The 23,961-nt window shown below is 42.7% G+C and overlaps 1 protein-coding gene across 4 annotated transcripts in view; it reads left to right on the top strand.

The window, feature by feature from the left end:
- Positions 1-23,961, top strand: part of LOC121293614 (dynein heavy chain 9, axonemal-like) — a 530,687-nt gene that overhangs the window by 246,525 nt on the left and 260,201 nt on the right. For all 4 annotated transcript variants that reach the window (XM_041216734.1, XM_041216733.1, XM_041216736.1 and 1 more), the window contains 2 exons: positions 15,240-15,363; positions 19,235-19,377. In XM_041216734.1, coding sequence (XP_041072668.1) covers positions 15,240-15,363; positions 19,235-19,377 — 267 coding nt within the window. The remainder of the gene's footprint in view (positions 1-15,239; positions 15,364-19,234; positions 19,378-23,961) is intronic.

Raw genomic sequence — 23,961 nt, 5'->3', positions numbered from 1 at the left:
TGAAACTTTTCCTCTTGCAGTCATCAGGACAAACACAAGAATGCCAAATTTCAAATGAATTTTTGACAATTCTTACATTTACCCCGATGAGTGCAAGATGAAAAGCTTCAGCAACATCTCACTTTTATCAGCAATATTCGAGTTCTGTCCTAACAACTCATTGTGTTATTGCTGATAAACAAGAGCACTGAATGTCAGCTGAAAATATTACCAGACCCGGCTGCCACAGTTAAGTAGCCTGCCAACACCATGGCTCACACATGACTCCTGAGGGGTCTTGACAGGGTGGATGTGGAGAGGATGTTACCTCTTGTTGTAGAATCTAGAGCTAGGGGTCACTGTCTAAAATTAAGGAGTTGCCCATTTAAAACGGAGATGAGGTGAAAATATTTCCCTCAGAGGGTTGTGAGTCTTTGGAACACTCTTTCTGAAAAGGCGGGTGGAAGTAGAGTCTTTGAATATTTTTAAGGCAGAGGCGGATGGATTCTTGTTAAGCAAGGGGATAATGGGTTATCGGGGGTAGGCAGGATGCAGATTTGAGGTTACTATCAGGGCAGCCATGATCTTATTAAATGGTGAAGCAGGCTCGAATGGCCTGCTCCTGCTCCTTGTTCGTATGTTCGCAAACTCAGCCACATCAGTGGGGTGAGGATCATTGTCGCTAATGCAATCATACCTTAGCATGAGTCAGATACGTCGAGAAGAGAAAAAGGATTCCCATCCCTCAAAAGAGTAGGGATATTTTCAAAATCTGATGTCTGATAGCTGCAGACCTAATCTTTTAAATCACTTCATTGTCTAAAACCTGTGCAGTGGAGTGTTACATGGGATGGCTTGGATTTTATAATCAGTGGAGGAGCAATAGTGCTCACCGCTGATATCGAAGTCAATTGCCCACAAGGATCTTGGAATCTCTGTGGTGTAGTTTTCTCTTTTCCGGACAGTTGTTTAAACCTGGTGCCAAGTGAAAGAGTCTGTAAATGTGCACTGGTGTCAGCAAGCAGCCAATTATATTCATGTATCCTCACAGACAACAAACCAGGAAGTAAAGGCTACTAAATCTCTTTCCTATTAATTTAAGATTTCAGAAAACAAAATAAATGATCGAGACGGTCTATGCTCTATTCCTGAGAGCTATCTTATCTCACTTGGAGCAGCACTGGCAATGACCTGGCATTAATTCACCTGGCCGAGTGCAGGAAAATCTCAGTCAGGTGCCCTGCAACAGATATAACTGTGCTTGAGTTGAAGCTGGGGGAGGCATCAGGCCTTGGAGAATTAAGAGAGGCTGTGTGTTTCCTATGATCGAACAAGTTGCCATCACTCAGTGGAACGGGACTAAGTAACAAATGGCTTCTGTCACCTGTGGAGCTGGAAGGACAACGAAAGTTTAGAGATTCAGGATTCGAGGGAGACAATTGGAGGGCAAATAAAAATTTAAACTTTGATAAGGAGATTTGAATTATGACAGTGCTTTTGGAACAAAACAATCACAAATTCGATTCAGACTAAATACTTGTTCTGTACGTGCTCACTACAGCCTGGATTTTCGCCACGCCGGACAGTCTATCTGTCTTGGCAAAAACCCCGGAATTGGCTGAAATTTCTAAGTCCCTCCCCCAAACCCGGCAATTCCCATCTTTGCTGGGGAGGGACTGGAGTTGGGCCAGGGTTTGCGCACGTGTGATTCATAGCAGCAGCTGGCCATTTAAATCACCAGCTGCCTCCACTGAAGTGGGATTTTTGAAGAACAGGAGTGTGGAATCCAGTGTGTGCAGATTAGAACAGGTAAGAGGAGGTATAAACTTGATGGATTCTTATAGATAGCCAGGGTACCCCTTTGGATAGGGTTCCGGGACACTTTTGGGAAAGGTATGGCACCCTTTGGGGGAGGTAAAGCAGCCTATGGGATTGTTAATTGGGATTGGGATTATGTACAAACTCTTTGGAACTGTCAAGCTATCAAAGAGATGTCCATGTCCAGCCGTCTAGGAGATGTCCAGCTGTCAAGAAAATGTTAAGGAGCTCTCCAGCTTTCAAATCTGTCAAAGTTACCCAAGAAGTGTCAAACCTGTCAAGGAACTGTCCAAGGAAACTAGGTGAGTTAGCACGGAAGGAGTAAAGGCAAAAGGTGGTGAGGGGGGGCATGGGTTGGCATAAATTGGCACTAAATTGGTATAGAGGATTGGAGCAAATGGAGGTGGATAGAGGAGCACTAAATTGGTATAGAGGTCTGAGGGCCATGGAGGTTAGGTGGGGGGCCATAGGTTGGTATAGATTGGCATGGATAGGGCATGGGAGTGGGTGAGGGACAGAGGGACGTCTTTTTCATCATTATTTTTTATTTATATACAGTGTCAGGGCACAGAGCAGGCCTTGCGCCCAGCTTGCCTCCACGCCCGGCAGCCTGCAGATTTGTTCCAGGGTTGACCACTGCAACTCCTGTTTCTGCCCGTCCCCTCTCCCTCCCGATTGAATACCCCATCCGCAGGTGGCTACTTTCAAAGATTGGGTTCGCTGAGCCAGGAAATCTCCCGACTGTGCTCCTGACTCAAGGATGACAATCTGGGCCTGTGTGTTACAAAAAAAAACATTCAGCTAGGTATGTTTGTGGACTAGTGCCTATCTAAACTGTTGAAGTCTCTTTCTTTCTCACTGTTCTGTTTCTCGTGTCTGCTTCTGCTTAACACAAAGAAGCTTAATCTACCTCTTCCTCAGTAGGGATCTATCTCTGTCTCCCACTAATCATGGTGTCTGTTTGTCTTTGCCTGTTCCCATTAATTACTGTATGATGTCTAAATTTCCAATTATTGGAGATGCTTAGTTTGCCTCAGTCAGGAATTTAAGTGGTTTAAGGTGCTACTCCAGTACAGGTCCTCCTGATTTTCGTACTGTTCTTGATTTTCTCCCGAGATTTCCAAAATTGACTTCTTTCGTTGCTGGTTGGATTTTGCAGGACAAGGGAAGGAGGGTCCATGCACCTGCTTCATTCTTGGTTCTTATTGTGACATCCCTCAGATCTGGTTCAGTAGTTGGGTTAAAAGTACAGGAAAGCTTGAAATGAGTGCTCCCACCTTGCTGCTGCTGAACACTCCTGCAGTGGTGCTGCCCTGGAATAAACAGAAAAACATTTAAAACCCTTACAGGCTCTGCAGAATAGTGTTGCTCGTGGAGTGATTCAGCTGGGGTTTCTAAACAACATGAGAAAGGCCACCAATTTCTGTGCAACTGATTAACTGCCTTAATTAAGTACATTGTTCCTATAGCAAAATGTACTTAATCAATGTTCCATTACTATTGCAAATGCCACAGGTATATTCTAACCTTACAAACTGATTGCTCCTTTGTAAACTCCTCACAGCCACCAATAGTACCATCAAAGGTAATCATAGTGAAAAAAATAGATTTTTAAACTTGAGCTTCAGTAGTATATACATAATTGCTTCCATTTCCCCATTTTTACTGAGCCTGCGGTAACTACGTTTATATTGTGAGGTTAGATGAGGCTGACAATGTCATAGGACCGCGATCGGCCTCTGACCGTGATTTCATGCTGGCTGACCAATCAACGGCCAGTGAAACGCTTGCTGAAAAGCTTAGCGCCGCCGGGATGGGGGCGGGAAGAGGGCGGGCGATGACGTCACTGTGGGCCTGGGTGAGCGCTGCGAGAGACCTCCCCAAAGGCAGACAGCTGCCTCAGGAGCTGCTGACCTTCAAAAGATCAAATAAAGGTTCAACAAGCTGCAAACGCTGTCCACGCATCCCAGCCAAGCACCTGAAGATCTACCTCATAAAAATGCTGTCCACAGAAATTTATTTTTATTCTTCATAACAGACATCTCACCCCGCCATTGGATGAGGTTGGATGAAAAACGTAAAGGCCGCCTGGCTGATTCGCTCGTCCGCCAACCGTAAGGTTGGATGGGCCACGAAAACGCAGAGACAATTGCGCCGTTAATGGGCTTAATTGACCTCTTAATTGTCGGTGGGCACGCTTCCGAATTTTGCAAGCGCTCGCCGAGTGAAATGCCACGTGAGTATGCGATGAGGTCAGGATGCTTGCTCGATGCTATCTCGAGCGATTTTATGCCCAATCGGGTCGGGCGTGCAAAATTCTGCCCAGTCTATATCACTCTCAGGCAATGATAAGCAATTTCCAGGTCATCAATGATCACACTCACGTTTCTGGTTTATAACTGATTCCAGCCATGTACTACATGTCAACCTAATTTACAACAGACATTTCTGAACAACAATAATTTCATGCATTTTAAAAAGGGCCTTTAATGTAGCGGGCAGTTTCAAGGTGTTTTGACAGTGAAGCACGTCAGGAGATGTTTAGGTCATCTGAACAAAAGTTTGATCAAAGAGGTAGGTTTTAATGGACTGTCTTAAAGGAGGAAAAGGGAGAGAGAGGCGGAGGGGTTCAGGAAGGGAATTCCAGGCTTTAGACTTCGGCACTTGAAGGTGTTGATGCCGGTAATGGAGAAAGTAAAACCAGGGTTGCTCAAGAGGTCAGAGTTAGAGGAGTGTAGGAGAGTTGTAGAGCTGGAGGTGATAAGAGAGATGGAGAGGGGGGAAAGCCATGGATGAATTTGAAACAAGAATGAGAAATTTAACAAATGAGGCATTGCTTAACCAGAAGCCAGTGCAAGTCAGTGAGCAGAGGGGTGATGGATGAATTGTCCTGGGTGTGAGTTAGAACAGGGGCAGCAGAATGTTAGATAATGTTAAGTTTATGGAGGGTAGAACATGGAAGACTGGTCTGGAGAGCATTGGAATAGTCAAGTTTCAGGGAAACAAAGGCATGGATGAGGGTTTCAACAGCAGATGAACTGAGGCAAGGCAGAGTTGGGTAATGATACAGAGATGGAAATAGGCAGTTTTAGTGAATGTGCGGATATGTGGTCAGAAGCTCAACTGAAGTTCAAATGGAAACCAAAGTTGCAAGCAGTCTGGTTCAGTTGCCAGGAAAGGGATAGAGCTGGTGGCATGAGAAAGGAGTTTGTCACAGAGGACAAAGACAAAGACTTTGGTCTTCCCAATGTTTAGTTGGAAATTTCTGCTCACCCAATATTGTATGTCAGACAAGTAGTCTGACAATGTAGAGATAGTTGATGGGCTGAGAAATGTAGGGATGAGGTAGAGCTGGGCAACATTAATGTATATGTGGAAACTGATATTTCCGTGCTGTTGCCTAGAGGTAGCCTGATAGTGCAAAGATTAGTGTTTTCATTATTATGAGATCCCTCTTTCAGTATGAAACACATTGGAATGTTCACTAGTATTCAGCTGTGACAGATGTAAAGGAACAGTCTGATATAATTACAACCCAATTATGGTCCAATAATTGAAGAGCTTACTGAAATTCTTACCCTGATAATTTTGCAGCAGCAAGACGAGCTATTTTTCAACCATTTTAGAAAACCATTCTAAAATAGAAATGTAAGTTGCTTGTACAGGCAAACCTAGAAAACTAGCAAATCAATTGCTCATTCTGTACTTCGGCTAATTTTAAGAAATTTTATACATCAGGGTTAATATATTTATAATCTAAGAAATAGTACAAACAAAGGAAATTAAACATCCAGACCGTCACTTATTCAACAGTCACTCTTCTACATCCAACTCACCCAACATCACAGTTCACAAAGGCTCAAGATCCTTTTCAGTCCCTGTCCACAGAGGTACTGTATTGCCTCAATCTCTAATCCTTTCACAGAGACACTCACTCTTTTCTCTTCCAACCTTCCCAATTCATACTGGTACTCTTACTCTTCCCATCAATTCAGTAGTTTCTCCTACTTAATTAAAATAGCGGTTTGCTTCCACTCCCTCAGTTCAAGCTGGTGTTCAATCTCTCCCTCCAGATTTTATGTTAGCTTCTTTTCCCCATAACAATCTAAGCAAGCATTCTCCCTACCCATTCCCTCTTGGTCAGGCATGTGGCATTCTCCAACCACCGCTGCCCTGCACCCCTCCACTCCAAGTGCCATTCCTAGTTCCTGCTCTTTCCCTAGCCCTGTCATTACTATCCATTTCCCTCCCCTTCACTGTCATTGTTTTCTCCTCCTCCCTCCCCTCTTATTGCCATCCATTCCCCATTTCAGCTCAGAAGGAGGCCAGTCAGCCATTGTGTCCCCGATGGCTCCTTGAAATAATTGTCTAATTGGTCCCACTTCTCTGATGTTTTCCTTCAAGTATTTATTCAATTCTCTTTAGGAAGTTACAATTGAATCTGCTTCCACCATCCTTTGGCAGTAGATTCAGGATCATAAGAACTCGCTGCAGAAAACTATTTCCTCATCTCATCTCTGGCTCTTTTGCCAAAAACTTTAAACCTGTCATTGACAACTATTTTCTTTCTTTACCACCATCGATTTTCATTGATATCCAACCCCTCATCCAACACCTCTGACCCCTCTTCCATGCCCTGCACCCCTCACCCCTGCCTTTCACTACCATCCACTTTTTTATTTGTTTGTTCATGGGATGTGGGTGTCACTGGGTAGGCCAGCATTTGTGGCCCATCCCAGGCGGTGATGATGAGCCTTCCCAAACCGCTGAAGTTCGTGTGTCGTAGGGAGTCCTGCAGTGCTGCTTCCCCAGATCTGTCATTGACATCTACTTTTGTCTCATTCACTGCTATCAACTCCCCCTTCTTTACTATTTCTCATTGCTATTGACTCCCTTCTCATCCACTGTCCGCCCATCTCCCTCTTCTCTGATATCCATTTTCTACACCCCATGCTCAGTCCTGTTGCTATGTGAAAGTGACTGGTAACACACCAGAACCTTAGTATTTATCCGAGCACCAATTACAAAGATCTCAGCCTCTGGTTGTAACTCCCATTCTGACAATGGTTCCAGACTACAGTATAAAGAATCGTCAATCCCAGACATTACCACCCAGAGTCATAGGCCTTTCGGTTAGCTGGGGGAAAGGGGTCTTAATAGCACAGGCTATTTTTTCAGAAAAGGCTGATACTTGACCCACAGAATGCTGATTAGTGGCGTGTTTGGTTGATATGTGAAATTCAAGTTGTGATGACCAAGTTGCTGAGAACCTTGATTGCAAAATGACTGTTCAGCCAAAGTTAGAGAGAAAAGACAATATTTGTGATATTGAAAACCCACCTCTGTGAATAGAACCTTTAACAAAAAGTGTGCACAGTTTAGAAGCCGACGGGCGAATCATTAAAAATGGTGTGATTTTCAACTGGAATTAACTTTATGGAAAGTTATTTATTTGGTCTGGGAAGGGAGAAGAGCTGTGCTCCATATCTCTTACAATGATGTTGAGCAAAGTGACACAAGGATATCTTGGGATTGATATTGTACATCTGCCACCAGAGAGAAGTGTTTGTTGATATTTTTCCTGCAAGTAGCACTTAGAGTCATAGTCATTTACAGCACAGTTGGAGTCCTTTCAGCACATCGAGTCCATGCTGCTTCCCCATGGAGCAATGCAGTCAGTCCCACTTCCCTGCTTGGTCCCTGTAGCCTTGTAAGTTTATCTCCTTTAAGTGTCTATCTGATTTCCTTTTCAAATGATTGATTGTTTGGGTCATTGAATATTTTTAAGGCAGAGGTAGATAGATTCTTAAACAAAAACAGAAAATGTTAGAAAAACTCAGCAGGTCTAACAGCATCTATGGAGAGAAAGACAGAGTTAATGATTCGAGTCTGTATGACTCTTCTTCAGAGATGACTTCTTCAAATGGCTCTGAAGAAGAGTCATATGGACTCAAAACATTAACTCTGTCTCTCTCTCTACACAGATGCTGTTAGACCTGCTGAGTTTATTTTTAGCATTTTCTGTTTTTGTTTCAGATTTCCAGCATCTAGTATTTTTTCTTTTATCATAGATAGATTCTTGTTAGGCAAGGGAATTAAAGGTTGTCTGGGTTAGTTGGGAATGTGGAACTCAAAACACAAGAAGATCAACCATGATCCTATTGAATGGCGGAGCAGGCTCAAGGGGCTGAATGGTCTACTCCTGTTCCTAGTTCTTATGTTCTTATGTTTCCATATCTACTACCCGCGTCGGCAACAAATTCCAGGTCACCATTGCTCACTAAATAATAAGTTCTTCCTCACAATCTCCTTGCATTTTCTGCCTAAATCTTACATCTCTGTCCCCTAGCCCTTCTATGATCAGCTAATGGGAAGAGTTTTCCTTATCTACCTTATCTAAGCCTATCATAATCTTGTACACCTCTGCCAAATCTCCCATTGCTCTAATTAGGGCATGTTGGTTTTTGTTAAATGTCTACAACAGTGACCAATTAAATTGAATGGATTTAATAATCGATTAGCTGATGCATTATTGGCTGGAATTTTCCAGAATCACCCTGGTGGGATCCTGTTGCTGTAAGCAACATGACTGTGTTCAGATTCTCACAAGACTATACTACCAGTGCACTAGATGGGAGTGCTACTATTGCCAGATACTGCATGGGACAGTGACACCTGATGCAATGAATCAGAATATCATCTTATAAGCATCCACTCAAGACAAATGGTATGCAAATCACTTCACTCAGTTGGTTATGCCGTCTTTTGCGAAGTTGGTTTGACCAGCCTTAACCTTGTTCCTTGAGCTTGGGTGAATGCAAGGTTGAAACAGGAACTATTAATTCATAAGCACTACAGTGCAGTGGCCTAAGTTGTAATATGGCTGAGAGTTGCTATCTCGGAACCCATCAAGGAATGATTCTGGTAATTCCTGATCCACATGGTTCAATATCATGTTAGGGACTGGCCAATATTTTTGTTGCAACTGATAGGTCATTATTAGTTTATTATATTTCCTCTTTTTGTGTTTTCTTTTTCTCTTCAAGTTGAAGATGTAGATTTTTTTTCTTTCCCCACACTTTTTGGCACTAGGTCATATGATTAAGCACACTTGGGTCAAGGTGGCAAACTAAATGCAGAGTAAGACACATGGTTTAAGCAAAGTACAGCAGCTTCACTCTGCATGAATGCTGCCAGAATTGGTCTCAGTATCTTTCTAGGCCCACCAAGGAAAGAATCCGCTGAGGCACCTGCTCCAAATAATGGTCACGTGGGTACAATACTAAAAGGTAGCTATACACCTATGTAACCAAACTCAATGTGCACCCGTAACTTCAAAACATGAGAGACAACTGGGGAAAAATGAATGTTTCTCCTGATCACCAATGACAAATCAAAAGAAACCAAAAAATAGCTGGTACTTAGTGAACTCTTACCAGAATCCTTCTTTCTTCCAGTGTTGATAATATAAGACGGTCCCTAGTGATCTCAGCCCTATATTTTAAACAGCCTTTGATATGAATAAACCCCTTCATTACTATCAATGAATCCCCTTAACGTTTGATGCCTTGTGCAGTAAATTAAGATTTTACGCCTTTCCTTTTAGAAGTTAATTAGGATATGCCCAGGTTGATGTTAAATTGTTCTATTTAACAGACCATTCCCATTAAGTAAAATATATCAGTAACAATTGAACACCATTGTGAATCAACTGGCCCCTGACAAGGCATCCCTTATAAAAAGGCGACACCTTTAATTGTGTTTCACCTCCACCTTATTAAATGGTACCAATGACATTGAGAATATTCGAGACTTTAACTAAGGATCAGTTAAATAACCTGAAATGTATGTGCTTTGCTTTTTTTGTGTGTTTCTTAATGCACAGAATTAACCTGCCTAAAGATGATGAACAGTCTGTTTCTGGAACAGAATCTTCCAAATGGCATGTGCATTAGGGACACTAATCAAGTGATTGTGGGTCAGAGAAGGCATTTATTCCTCAAAGAACTGTTGACTAAATATGATGTATTGATATTATATGAAGGGGTTTACCTTTTAATATGATCTAGACGTGTCATTTAATTGAAATGTTTTTGCACCAACATCCACTAGAAAAAAATGAATACAAAATGATGGAGGGGATTAAAGTGCAACTTAAAATGGAGCTGTTTTGGTACAAGGATGTTACGACATTGTCGGAAGTTGACATAAAAATGGGCGAATATAATGCAAGTCGGCAGTGGAGGTCCTAGGGGTCATTTGTATTTACTGTGAAGAAAGCTGATTCTGTATTTAATCTAGCTACTGCTCCTTTGCCAAAACTTTTGTTTATTTTCCAGATTAGTCCTTTTATCCCAAATTGAACCTGAATTAAGAACCTTCAGAGGCTGTGAAAGCTAATCACTTGCTTGGGAGTGATGAGAGGGTGACAAGAAAAGGCAGTCCAAATGTTTTCAGCTCTTACTCACAAATACATTCAGTTATGAAAATCAACCCATCAGGGGCTTGCTCAGTTTGAGTAGGCAGACCTCACTCTTAAGTAAACATGCCTCCATTTGTTTAATTTGGGTTAATGTCTGTCTTTTGAATCATTGATAGAATTTTCCGCTTGGCGCGTGGGCGTGCGCTCGACACACTCGAGCGTGAAACAGCATACGATGACATCAGACGAATGTCCCAACATCATCACGCACTCATGCAATATTTCAGTCGGCGGGCATAAGCGGGAGTAGGTAGCAAGCCTGCCGACACTTAGGACGCCTATTAAGGCCATTAAAGTAGCAATTGAGGGTAATTTTTCACTGCCTATCCAACATTATGTTGGCGGTTGGGCGAATTTGCCAGGCGGACTTTGCCTTTTTGATGAAACCTCATCAAAATGTGGGATGAGGTTTCCGCCATTAATCAAAAAAAAAATGTTTGGACAAAATTTTCATTATCTGTATTTTCACGTGAGTGAATCTGATGTGTGGACATTTTTTTTGCAGTTTCAAATCTTTATTGATTGGTTTTAAATTCTTCAGCTCCCTGAGGTAGCTCTCGTCTTCAGGGAGCTATCTTTGCACACTCCCCCATGCCCACTCAGCGCTCGCCCTCCTCCCACCCCCAACCTGGCAGTGCTGGGCCTTTCAGCGTGAGTTTCACACTGGACGGCCGTTAATTGGCCAACCAGCTGAAATCACAGTTGGGGGCTGATCGTGGTCAACGGTCTATTCCCTGGCTGCTCCTGGGCCCACCGATCGCGGCCGCAAGCCAACCCTGAAAATTCTACCACATGTGCCTCGGTGACAATTTTATGAAACTGCCAGTTGTGAGTTCTCCGAAAGTCCTGGACAGATTTCTCCCTCAAAAATTGCTACAAAAGATAGATTAGCTTGTCTTTCATCATAGCACACTTTGTGGTGTGATGAAGGTATAATAATTTTCATAATATTTTTCTGGCTTATTCTGAAGTAGGTTTATGGGGTAAGTATAGTTGGGTCTGTGAGTGATTTAATTACACTTGGAGTCAATGAGACTGCAAGTTTGTAATCATCAGAAGAAGCTAGTTGCTTGACATGCTAATGAGTAAACATGGTTGCTGGCTTAGCATGTAAGGTGTGAAGGGAATTTGCATTTTTAGATAAATGAGGAGATTTGGATTTCAAAGGGATCTTAGTCTGTTTACAACTATCCAGATAAGCAAGGCTAAGGAATGTGTTTATTTTTCCCAAACGTTACTGACAATATATTGGCAACATGGAAGTTTTTATATTATGAGGAAGATACAGTTTCACAGACATATGGAACAATAGAATTTACATATTAAAAAGAGAGAAACATATATAAAGGAGAATGAAAGGCTATGTGTCAGAAGACCATGTAAGATTTAACAGGAGTGTGTGAAATAGCTTTAATGAAGTCTCTAGCATTTGTGCATGAGTCTACATTATAATGAAACTGAAGTTGGGGAAAAGCCATTTGGAATTCCACTGTCAAGTGGGTGCTGTGTTAACTTGCTGATTCTGTTTTAAATCTAAAATCTACCGTTGCCTTAAAGGGCGTGTAACTTAACTTAGGTTAAGTAGGAATTTTAGGAGTTATTATAGTAGTAAATAATTGCAATCTTATGTATGCGCTTGAAATCTTTTATATATTGTTAATTAATATTGTAATTTAATTTTTAAAATCTCTAAAGGTCTTGGTGGACTTATTACATCTGAATTCAGTGCACACATCCCATAATTAATACAAATTGCAAAACCGTTGTGATAGCATGGGTTTGGCCCGCCTGGCACAAATCATCTGCCACATCACAACGGGGCAATATTTCCATGTGCCAAGTGGCTGCCACATTTCCAACAGTAGCTGTACCTCAAACTGTTGGAAAATGTTTTGAGAGATGTGATGAGATGGTGCCTCAGAGTTATTGTGGAAGATGTCATGCATGTAAGTTAGACAGCCACGTCATGTATGTTAAGAATTTTCCATGGAACTGATGTAGCATGGTTTGGGCACAAGTATTCTGACCAGTAGTATATTTGATGATTTATTTCAGCTGTATAATGAAATAACAATTTCTCAATATTTGACTTAAATAAAAATTTTAATTGGGAAGAAAAATGTACCCAAGCATAAACTTCTGGAAATGAGTTGAGATCTTAGCCGCAAACATGAACTCCCCTGTCCTTGTTGGAGCTTTGCCAGTTGTCAGGCAGAGAGCCAGATGGAGCACTTAATGATGATAAAGTATTCTGCTTCAAGGTGGAGGTGGGAGGGAAATGTAAATGTCAGTCAGCCAATTGAAAGTAGCAATTAAGCAGCAATGAGAAATTGTATTTCTCAAACCTTGAAAGTTGTGCCTCAGTCAGTGATCCTCTCACCTTGGATCCAGAAAGTTGTGTCTTCAACTCCCATTCTAGAGACTTGAACGCAAAAATCTAGGTGACAGTTCACCGCAGTGCTGCACTGCCAGAGGTGCTGTCCTTTGGACAACATATTAAACAGAGGCCCAGTCTGTCCTCTCAGATGGACGTAAAAAACCCCATGACACTTTTTTGAAGAACAGGGGAGTTCTCCCTTGTGTCCTGACCATTATTTATCTCTCATTCAACATCACTGGAGCAGACAGACTATTTGTCGCATTGCTGTTTATATGAGCTTACTGTCTGTAAATTGGCTGCCACGTTTCCTTCATTACAATTATGGCTACACATCAAAAAAGTACTAATTGACTGTAAAATGCTTTGGGACATTCTGAGTTCATGGAATACCCGGTATAAATGCAAATCTTACTTTTTCAAGCAGAAGGCAAAATTGGCGAGTAAAGAAAGACAGAAAGAGAAAAGAACCTCAACATTCTATTAGCGTTTATCAGGTCTCACTGATATAAAGTGAGCTTCAGCCATTTCCACTTGTATGTATCACACATTTGGCCGTCTCGCATTTAAAAACTGTTCCAGCTCCATATATTTAATTGGGTTTGTGATAACTCTCTTTTTTATGACCATAAACCTCATTCCTAACAGCGATCTGCTCTTGAGAACTATGTGGTGAAAGGTATTCACTCACTTTTCCAGAGCTGCTTTATCCAATTCAGGGCAGTGGGGAGTCAGAGCCTATCCTGACAGGCAATGGGCACTAGGCAGGGTACACCCAGAACAGGATGTCAGTCCATCACAGAGCACACACACACACACACATACACACACAGGGGCAACTAAACCGTAGTCAATCCACCTAACCAGCATGCCTTTGGACAGCGGGAGGAAACTGGAGAAACCCACATTGACACAGGGAGATGTGTAAACTCCACACATGCAGGCACCCAAGATCAGAATTGAACCCAGGTCCCTAGAGCTGTGAGGCAGCCAGCGCTAACCACCGTGCTACCATATGGAAGGTATTATTAAACAAAATAGAATTCCTCTGTACAGCAATGAGATGTAGTAAATGTAATTGCATTGAGTATTACTTTTTTATATATATTTTATATATATATATATATTTATATATATATGTCATATGTTTCAGTGGGATATATTGTAAAACTGAATATGAATACTGAATGGCAATATTTCTCACCCTGATTCATCTTGATTCTGTCAATTTTCTGTCCATGTGATGCTGAATAACTCAAATTTGGTTGTATGTTGAAGCAAGGTTTATGAGCAGAATCTTAACCATTTTAAAAATAATCGCTGGCTGAGACTGTTTCTGGGTTCCGACCCCAAACTTGGTACAATCCTACAGGAGGCGGCCTCCTAATTGGCCACCTCCACAACTGTCATTCAAGTAAGTAGAGTGGGTGGGTTTCAGAGGCTGGAGACCCAGTCAAAGAGCGTGCAACCTTAGAAGGATGGTAGACATGGGTGCTGCCACTGTGGGACAGGGACCACGATACCACCTCCACCTTGAGGTGTTGTCCGAAGACGAATCATTGAAAAAAAATTGTGGCCACAGCTGCCAGTCCACCACTGTGGAGGAGAAGTCCCTGCTGCTTCCGCCTCACATCTAGAAAGACAGCTGATGGTGGAAACTCATCAGTCTGACCTGATATCCTCGCATCCTACCTTCCTCATGTCCTCGCATCAAAGACACCTCCCCAGGACCAGTAGGTTTCCGACCTCGTAAACGGCTGAAACTTGGCTCTTGCTGCTTATAATGGCAGATAAGTTCCTCAGTTTGTTGCTGTCAGTAACTGATTCCTCTCTGTAGTATTTACTGTGCAACTCATTTCTGTTGATGTTACCTTCAGTGCAACCTATTTCTGTCTACTCATTATTTTCTGTATATCTTCCTAATGTCTGCATGGTATCTTCTGTATAACCCACTCCTCTGTGTTAATAACTTATCTCAGCTTACGTTGTCTTCTATGTAAACATCTATTTGTTATCTTCTATATTATACATTAACCTGTTTGTTATCTTTGTTGTAATGTATTTCAGTCTACATGTTATCCTGTACCTGGGGGTCATTCTTGGCTCAATGATAGCACTATTGCCTCTGAGTCAAAATTTCAAACTCCCACAGAATTGAGCACATAATCTAGGATGACACTTGAAGGCAGTACTGGGAGAGTGCTACATTGTGTTTGGATATGATATTTAACTTAGGTTCTGTCAACCATCTTTCAGGTGGGTTTAAAAGATTCCATGTCACCATTTGAAGAACAGGGAGTTCTTGTATCTTCGTCAACATTTAACCATAAGCTAACACCAATAAAAAAAAAGATTTTTTTTGATCATTTATCTCAATGCTGGGACCTTGCTATTTGTATACATGTCTGGCTGCTACATACCCTGACAACAGTAGTAACTACATTTTCAAAAGTATTTCATGGCTGTTAATTGCCTTAAAGATTTAAGATGTACTATATAAATACACGGTCTTTCTTTAGCAGTCCAATAAGATAAACTTTAAACTCTGCATCTTTGTCAATAACCTGGCTTCTCCCTTTACAGATTGATCTTGCTAACCTGTATTTAAATGCTGGAGTCAAGAATGTGGGCACTGTATTCCTAATGACAGATGCTCAGGTAGCTGATGAAAAGTTTTTAGTACTCGTGAATGACCTGCTGGCATCAGGTGAGGTATCTTGTTCATTCTAAGGGAGTATTTCTCTTTTTAAAATATTTTGATCCTTTTATCCATCTTTTTCCATTTTATACTACCATATACCAAATGAAAATTTACATTTTTATTTTAAGAGCTCAAAGATATGCGACTATCAATCATCATTCTTTGTAAATGACTTTTTTAAACAAGGTAGAGCCTCCCACTTTAATCAATAATACCATGAACCAACAAGATCTTCTCTATAAAGCTTGCTCAAGATTGGTAATGTAGATAAATGTAGCATTATTGGAAACTTAAGAGATGACTGATAATGTGCCCTGAAAGTAGGCACTTCATAAAATAGCATACAAATGCTCAATGTGCCTCCATGGAATTTTTTTCTCTGGTATTTTAACAAAGGTATTAACCCAATTATATAATGAGCTGCTCAATGGTAAAATCATGGAAAAAGCAAAGTAATGTTAAGTATTCATATTCACTACAATTGGAAGAACATTATTTGAACAGATTAGAGAAGAGAATTTGGGTTGAAATGTGTACCAACCTGGAATCTAATTGAAGAGATCTAATGAGGTCTTGAACCCTAAGAGTGAAGATTGGGTTGTTTGTGATTAGTATCTGAACTAGAAATGACTTTATACACTGTAGCTCAAACAATGTTAATAGGTAAAACAAAAACAGAATTACCTGGAAAAACTCAGCAGGTCTGGCAGCATCGGCGGAGAAGAAAAGAGTTGACGTTTCGAGTCCTCATGACCCTTCGACAGAACTTGAGTTCGAGTCCAGGAAAGAGCTGAAATATAAGCTGGTTTAAGGTGTGTGTGTGGGGGGCGGAGAGATAGAGAGACAGAGAGGTGGAGGGGGTTGGTGTGGTTGTAGCGACAAACAAGCAGTGATAGAAGCAGATCATCAAAAGATGTCAACAACAATACTACAATAGAACACATAGGTGTTAAAGTTAAAGTTGGTGATATTATCTAAACGAATGTGCTAATTAAGAATGGATGGTAGGGCACTCAAGGTATAGCTCTAGTGGGTTTTTTTTTTTTTTAATTTTTTTTTTATTTTATATAATGGAAATAGGTGGGAAAAGGAAAATCTTTATAATTTATTGGGAAAAAAAAAAAAAGAAGGGGGAAACAGAAAGGGGGTGGGGATGGGGGAGGGGACTCACGACCTAAAGTTGTTGAATTCAATATTCAGTCCGGAAGGCTGTAAAGTCCCTAGTCGGAAGATGAGGTGTTGTTCCTCCAGTTTGCGTTGGGCTTCACTGGAACAATGCAGCAAGCCAAGGACAGACATGTGGGCAAGAGAGCAGGGTGGAGTGTTAAAATGGCAAGCGACAGGGAGGTTTGGGTCATTCTTGCGGACAGACCGCAGGTGTTCTGAAAAGCGGTCGCCCAGTTTACGTTTGGTCTCTCCAATGTAGAGGAGACCACATTGGGAGCAACGAATGCAGTAGACTAAGTTGGGGGAAATGCAAGTGAAATGCTGCTTCACTTGAAAGGAGTGTTTGGGTCCTTGGACGGTGAGGAGAGAGGAAGTGAAGGATCTATCACTGCTTGTTTGTCGCTACAACCACACCAACCCCCTCCACCTCTCTGTCTCTCTATCTCTCCGCCCCCCACACACACACCTTAAACCAGCTTATATTTCAGCTCTTTCCTGGACTCGAACTCAAGTTCTGTCGAAGGGTCATGAGGACTCGAAACGTCAACTCTTTTCTTCTCCGCCGATGCTGCCAGACCTGCTGAGTTTTTCCAGGTAATTCTGTTTTTGTTTTGGATTTCCAGCATCCGCAGTTTTTTTGTTTTTATCTCAATGTTAATAGGTAGTCAGATGGATTGATAGAGAGATTAGATCATAGATAGGTAGTGGTGGAAACTGGACTGGAATCTACATTTTCTGTAATATAGTGGACTGAAGATAGTGCCAATTGTCACAGGAGACAGGAAGTGACAACAGTTGGCATTAAAAAAATGAGGATCTATTGCATCACATGGTGGGAAGGTTGGGATTCCGGGAAAATTATTCCTAATGTTATCCTGAGAAGTGATATAGATACTACGTGGATGACACATTTAATGAATTAAGCACCTTGATTGCTTGATGGTGTTATCATATCATTCCTAAGACACCAAACTCTTCTCTCATGCAGAAGTAGCAATCTTTGAAAAAAACCAAATTTAATGTAAATAAAAAACTATCGCCTTAATAATTTCATACCAAGTGAACAGAACAGAAAGGGTTTCAAACCTTGAAACTCAATACAAAACAAATGTTAACAATGCATTCAAACAGCCAAGGATGACTTTGATACTTTATCAATAGCCCAGTGAAACCAGCAGTACATTCATACAAATACATAAAAAGTGACAACATGGAAATAGGCCATTCATGTTAATAGGATGCACACCTAAGGGGTGAAGTCAAAACTAAGTCACAGAGCCTTTCCTTGCTGGGAGAGTTTATTGACTTTGTTTAGCGTCGACACTCTTCACCTCTACCCAGTGTCCCAGATATCCCCTATTTATATGAGTTCAAATACCCATCACCTGTTTTCCTTAACAATGTAATTAACAATAACAATCCTTAACAATGTAATTGATATTAATAAACCGTAACAATATAATTGACAAGACATTGACAGTTCAATCCAACCAATTCATGTCAACATTTACCCTCCACGTGAGTAACTAGTTCTAATTATATTTACCCATCTTGTTCCCATAACTCTTCAAACCCTTTCCCTTCAGATATTCTGGGTGCTGTATTTCATTGGTCATGGCTCACCACCACCTTCTCAAGGGCAATTAAGGAAGGGCAATAATTGCTGGCTTAGCCAGCAACACCCACATCATATGAAAGAATAAAAAACACATATGAGATTCAGACACTGAAAAAGATTACACCTCCCCGGACATTAATATGCATCAATATTGTGTTTCTGGTACCTTGAGAAACAAATGAATGGGTTTGCTCCATTGTGCAAGTATATGAAAATGCTGGGCAGGAAAAGACTTGGTGGTCTCTCAAACCTGCCTCACATTCATGATAATGGAACATTATGACTAAATACTCCCTACCCCTTTTCCCCACAGCTAAGCAATCCTCCAAGAATGGTTTAAAAAATCCAGGGCTGATAATGGAGAAAAAAACCTCAGGAAATTTATCTCTGACCCCTTCAGATGGCTGCACCCTGTCCAGGAGATTGCATTGACCCTGCACATATAATCTATTAATCCAATTCTATGTGATGCAATCTCTGCACCCTCCGCAAACTGGTCCGGCTCCCTCTTGAAGCAATAACTCAGTTAATTTTAGCGAACATTAGGTATGGCAATTGAACAGTTTCCAGGAAAATGCAAATACAATTATCTGAATTAATGAAAGTAATGTGGTATGAGAGAATTGATTGTCAATACAGAAGGCTGAATGGCGTGGCTTGTTCAACCTTCGCTCACACTGATGTGACTGTGTAAGCAGGGCTAAAATAGCATTAGATTTTATTGTTAGATGACAGCGGTAATAAAGTAGGCTGTTCAAAATGTCAACAGATGTATCACTTTGATTTGTGTGACTCCCATTCTATCTTCAGTGCTGTATCTGTAAGGTGCCCTTGGGCAGAAAGCCATTCTAAATGAACTTTCTATCTTAACTGCATAAACATCTCTTAATAAATAAGTAAATGCAACTTGTTTTTTCTCCTCCAGCAGGAATTTTTGTACTAATGAAAAATGGGCACCACATAGTTTTAATGGGCACCTCAGAATGTGCTTGGATTTTGTTTATCAAGCATCAATATTGTTGATTATTGAACATTAGTTTACACAAATTTCCTATTGGAATCTAACCCCCCCCCCACCACCACCACCCACAGGTGAAATCCCTGACCTGTTATCTGATGAAGAAGTGGAAAATGTCATCAACAATGTGCGGAATGAGGTCAAAGGGCAGGGATTGATGGACACCAGGGAGAATTGCTGGAAATTCTTCATAGATCGTGTCAGGAGGCAACTAAAGGTAATTCTAAACCTAACAAAGTTCCTTCTCCATTTATTTCTGGTTCCAAAATCACCCCAATGATTGAGAGTTTGTTCAAAGGCCAAGAAAATCTAACGTTAATTTAATGATTAGCTTGCCAATTGTTATTACAAGAAGAAACTACCAAATGATTTTACAGTTGAAAGTAAATATTACATTGAGGATTTGTAAAAAGAAATTGGAATCAAAAGGAAGACTGTTTGGGTTACTTTGATCTAATAATGAGTCACGTTTGTGTAACCAAAATACAACACACATTCCAGCCCAACAAGGCGAGTTAGCACCTCAAGCTGGATGAGACATTTCTGATGAAGAACTAAAACATCATGACAATTTTCCACTCTGGCTTCTCCAAATGAAATTGCCAATTTTAGCGGTTTGCATCTGTTAGAAACTGGGGTTAAGATTGTCCAAACTTATATCATGTAACACCCTGACAGCCAGCAGGAAGAAAAACATTCTCACCGTCAGTCAGGGTTGTACTGAAATATTTCCATAGATGAAAGCATAGAATAGCACCCATTTTCCTCAGACAAATAAAGTCTAAGCTGAAGTCCGAAACCTATACCAAACGCTGCAAAGGTTGATGCAAAGTCCTAATGATCTTAAATGGACTAAGCCTATACTGATCCTTGGTAGAGCTTACAATTTCACTGTTGGTGGGTAGGACATTAAATCCTTTACACAACAAAAAGAATTTGAGGCTCAATTTGGACTGTCAATTTATGATGAGAGTTGATGCAATAGTAGTGTTCTGCCATCAGATTCCATTAGCAGGTTTCATCCAGAGTTCATGGGTAAACCCTATTTAACTGAATCATGGGCATAATTTTATGCTGATTGGGTGGGCGCGCGCCCGCCCTGATTGGACGTGAGATCGCGCGAGATGATGTCAGGTGAATGTCCCGATGTAATCCCGTGCTCGCGTGATATTGGAGCCGCGCCCACCATCAATTAATAGGCTAGTTAAGGCAATTAAAAAGGTAATCAACCAAGATTTTATGTTGCCTGTGCGATTTCGCACTTGTCGCATGGGCAAAGCGGGCAGCCAACAATTTTCAAAACCTCATCCAAGGGTGGGATAAAAAGGGTCAGCGGCATTGCCAGTGTTAGTATTGAGTAGTTTTGGAGATTGTTTGCTGCTGGCTGCTTATTGGTGCTTGGCAGCTTCATCTCTGCTCGGGGCTTCATTCTTAGCATTTCCAGGCTTCATTTCAGGAGTTATTGATGTCTCCAAGGCCCCTGGAGGATTCAGCCCATGTGGACCCTTCCAGGTATCAGTCAGCCTTCTGTGACCCTGGTAATGGAGATTGTCGTCTCCGCTGGTGGCACCTCCTCTGAGGAGGAAGCGAGAGGCAGAAGGGAGAGGAGGCCCCTGTCATTTGATTCCAAAGTCTACTCAGTGCCTATGCAATAAATCTTAGAGCCACCCATTAGGCACTGGTGTACCCTGCACCAAAAATAAAAGGTGAAGCATACTCAGGCCATCTTAATAAAAGCAAATTTAATGTTATTGTCACATTGAAATCACATTGACATGACCATTACTGGTATTGATGTCCACAGCAGTAGCCATATAAAGTAACCATAACTGAACAGAACATCACCTGTGATCTGTCCCTCTTGTGTTCATGGTGCCTTAAACTTATATTTGCAAGTACTACATCTTGGTGCTCCCCCCTCACTGGCACTGGCATTGGAGGCAGCCTGCTGACTCTGCTGTCTTGTTGGTCTTGATGACCTTGGTGGTCGCCCCTCTGGCACCGCCTGGAGGGAGTGGTCAGTGCCACGACTGGCATCTTCCCAGTCACCGCAGCCTCATCAGATGCCATGATCACTGGTGGAAGGGTGGTGAAGCTGCTGCAATCATCCTAAGTGCCCTGAGAAGAGCCCACAGAGATGACAAGCGGCTAATGTGTCAATGTGAGGTCGCTCTGGACCTCCCTACTCACCATTGATGGACGGGTACCTAGCTGGGATACTGGATGCCTCATCCATCTCCCACACTGACACTGACCAGCAGAGCCCAGTGCCTGTGTGAGGGTTTGCAGGTCCGAGCGCAACCCCAGGAACCCCTGATCCTGTCCCTGGAGCTGCCTCTCCATGAGAGTTGCCACTCTCTCAATGGAGGAGAGGCAGTGCGCTCGGCCATGAGGGTCAACGCAGTGCTCATGCTCCACAGGGACTCCTCCACAATGAAGACCACGGCACGCAGACCCTCATGGATCTCCACCAGGTCGTCCAGAATCTGCCGCCTAATGGATGACTCCAGAAGCCCAACATCTGCCTTCGACCCAGCATCATCCTGATTGCTAGCAGTCCCCCGACTGACAGCGCCCTGGGCACTATCTGCCTCCACCTGCACCTCTAGCGAGCGTGAAGTGCCCTCACTGCTGTGCACTGACAATGGCGCCGATGATCTAACGCCCACTGAGGTGCTGGTATCTGTGCTGGTGCCTGGTTCAGAGAGTGGGTGTGACGCAGGTGCAGATGAAGCCTGGCCCTCCTCTGGCATCAGGGGTGGCCCTTCGGGATCCAGAGGATGAGTGTGTGCTGGCGAATCTAAGGGAGCATAAGGACATGTCATTAGCTAAATTCACCACACTGTCACTGTGCATGCCAGGCACCCTGGCGAGACAATGGAGATCTGCATCATGGTGCCATCGTCTTTCAATGATCAATGGGGACTCCAGGTTCGAGGCTTCCATCTATTAAGAGACTACACTAGAATGGTTGCACAATCCGAAACTGTCACCTCTGTGCACCGCACTCTTATCTTCGCCTGACACCGCAGCCTCTCCGTGACCGGTTGCACAGGGAATGTGCCGGCTCTCCAGCTCCAAGGGCGTCCTGCTCGAACCTGGTGAGCAGCCGCCGGTTGGGGGGGCCTCTGCCTGTCCGTGACCTCTCCAATTGGTTATGGCTCGTCTTCTCCTGAAAGGACAGAAGAGCATTGATTAGTCCACTCTCTACCTGCAGGGCCTGGCCAACCCCACCTGAGCAGCACCTCATAGGGCACATCTGAGTCATGGCCCTCGAGCCACAAGGCACTCAGTCCAAGCAGCCAGGGCTCACCACCCCCTTGGCCAACTCCGGCGTCATTGACAGTTGGCACTCAGACTCTAACATCCTTGAGCTCCACGGAGGGGTTGGGAGCGGCCACACCTTAACACTTCTGCACACTGATCCACACCAACATGGTACTCACCCTCCCTGAGTGCAGCAGGTTATTGAACCTCTTGCAGCGCTGCAAGCATGTGCGCCGTACCACGTCACGGTTGCTGGCCTGCGTTGCCACCTCCTCCCCTGCTTTCTTTCTGAGGTGCGGTGCCCTCCTCCTCTCATGCCTGGGGACAAGGGTCCCTCCTGGCAGCCACCTCTTCCAGGAGCACGTCGAGGCACTTATCTGAGTGCCCACCCGACCTGCTTCCCGCCTGGCGTTTGCAGCCGCCACAAATTCACTGTTGAAAACGCAGAAGATACGTTCTTGTATGGCAGCCTTCAAGGGTCGTTTTGAAACTGGCCGCCAGGTTGCAATTCGACCCGGCGGCTGACAAGCCCCCGCCTGCCCCTTCCCTACCATTGGGAAGCCGCGTTTCATGCTGGGCAAGCCTTAATTGGCCCGCCAGCATGAAATCGCAGCCGTGGGCCAATCATGGGTGGGGCCCGTTTCCCGACCAATCCCGGGCCCGCTGGTCATTCCCGCCCACCAATCTGAAAATTCTGCACAATGTCTTACCCTACTTTGGAGACTGCGAACCCAGTGTTTGATTAATATTCCCACCTAAATCTACTCCTTGGTTGCAGATCCTAAAACATGTGGGTAGTTAGATGCAATGCAATATAACAGAAGTGTTAATACAGTCATGGCATATATGGACTTTGGGTTGCTTATGTTAGCACTTTTTCACCTTCTAAGTATATTCTAATCAAATTTCTCTCGGAAGACGCATTGCATTGGTTTGCTCATTTCACTGCTAACTTCAAATGCACAATAAGAAGAGAATTAAGGGGACAACATTCTGAAAATAAAAGTAGGCTAACTTAAGTTTGTTGAGGATGGACATTACAAATATTATCTATGAGATACTTGCTGGCTTTTAGAATTCACGTGCTTGCAACTAATTTCAGCACAGCCAGTGCCTGCACCAGGCACGCCAATAGTTAACTCAGAAAATAGACCGTGTTGCATATTAGAACCCTAAAAGTTCCTAAATGCTTTATTCTGCCTCCGGAAGCAAAATAGGACTGAGCTGAGCTGAAGTTTAATCCTGATTTTGAGTGCGAAAAGAGTGGGTGGGCCCAATGATAGTCACACTATGACAGGAGTTTTGAGAAGAATTAATGTGACCCAGGGTCGCAAGACCTATCTGGCTTTCATAAGTTTCATGCCTTTGGGTTGTCATTGATTTATGTCATAGCTTACAGAAGAAGAATGTGATTAAAGCGAATGGCCTCAGGTCTCTGCCATGTAAGGTTCTATGTACCTGCCTGCAGGGTTGACATCCTGAGTGCTGGAGTTCATTTTGTTTTTACTCCAGAAATAATCACCAGACTTTGGCA

Source organism: Carcharodon carcharias, chromosome 22 (assembly GCF_017639515.1).
Source record: "Carcharodon carcharias isolate sCarCar2 chromosome 22, sCarCar2.pri, whole genome shotgun sequence".
Lineage (NCBI taxonomy): Eukaryota > Metazoa > Chordata > Chondrichthyes > Lamniformes > Lamnidae > Carcharodon > Carcharodon carcharias.
The sequence above is the reverse complement of the archived record's forward strand: the minus strand, read 5'-3'. Positions and strand labels throughout refer to the sequence as shown.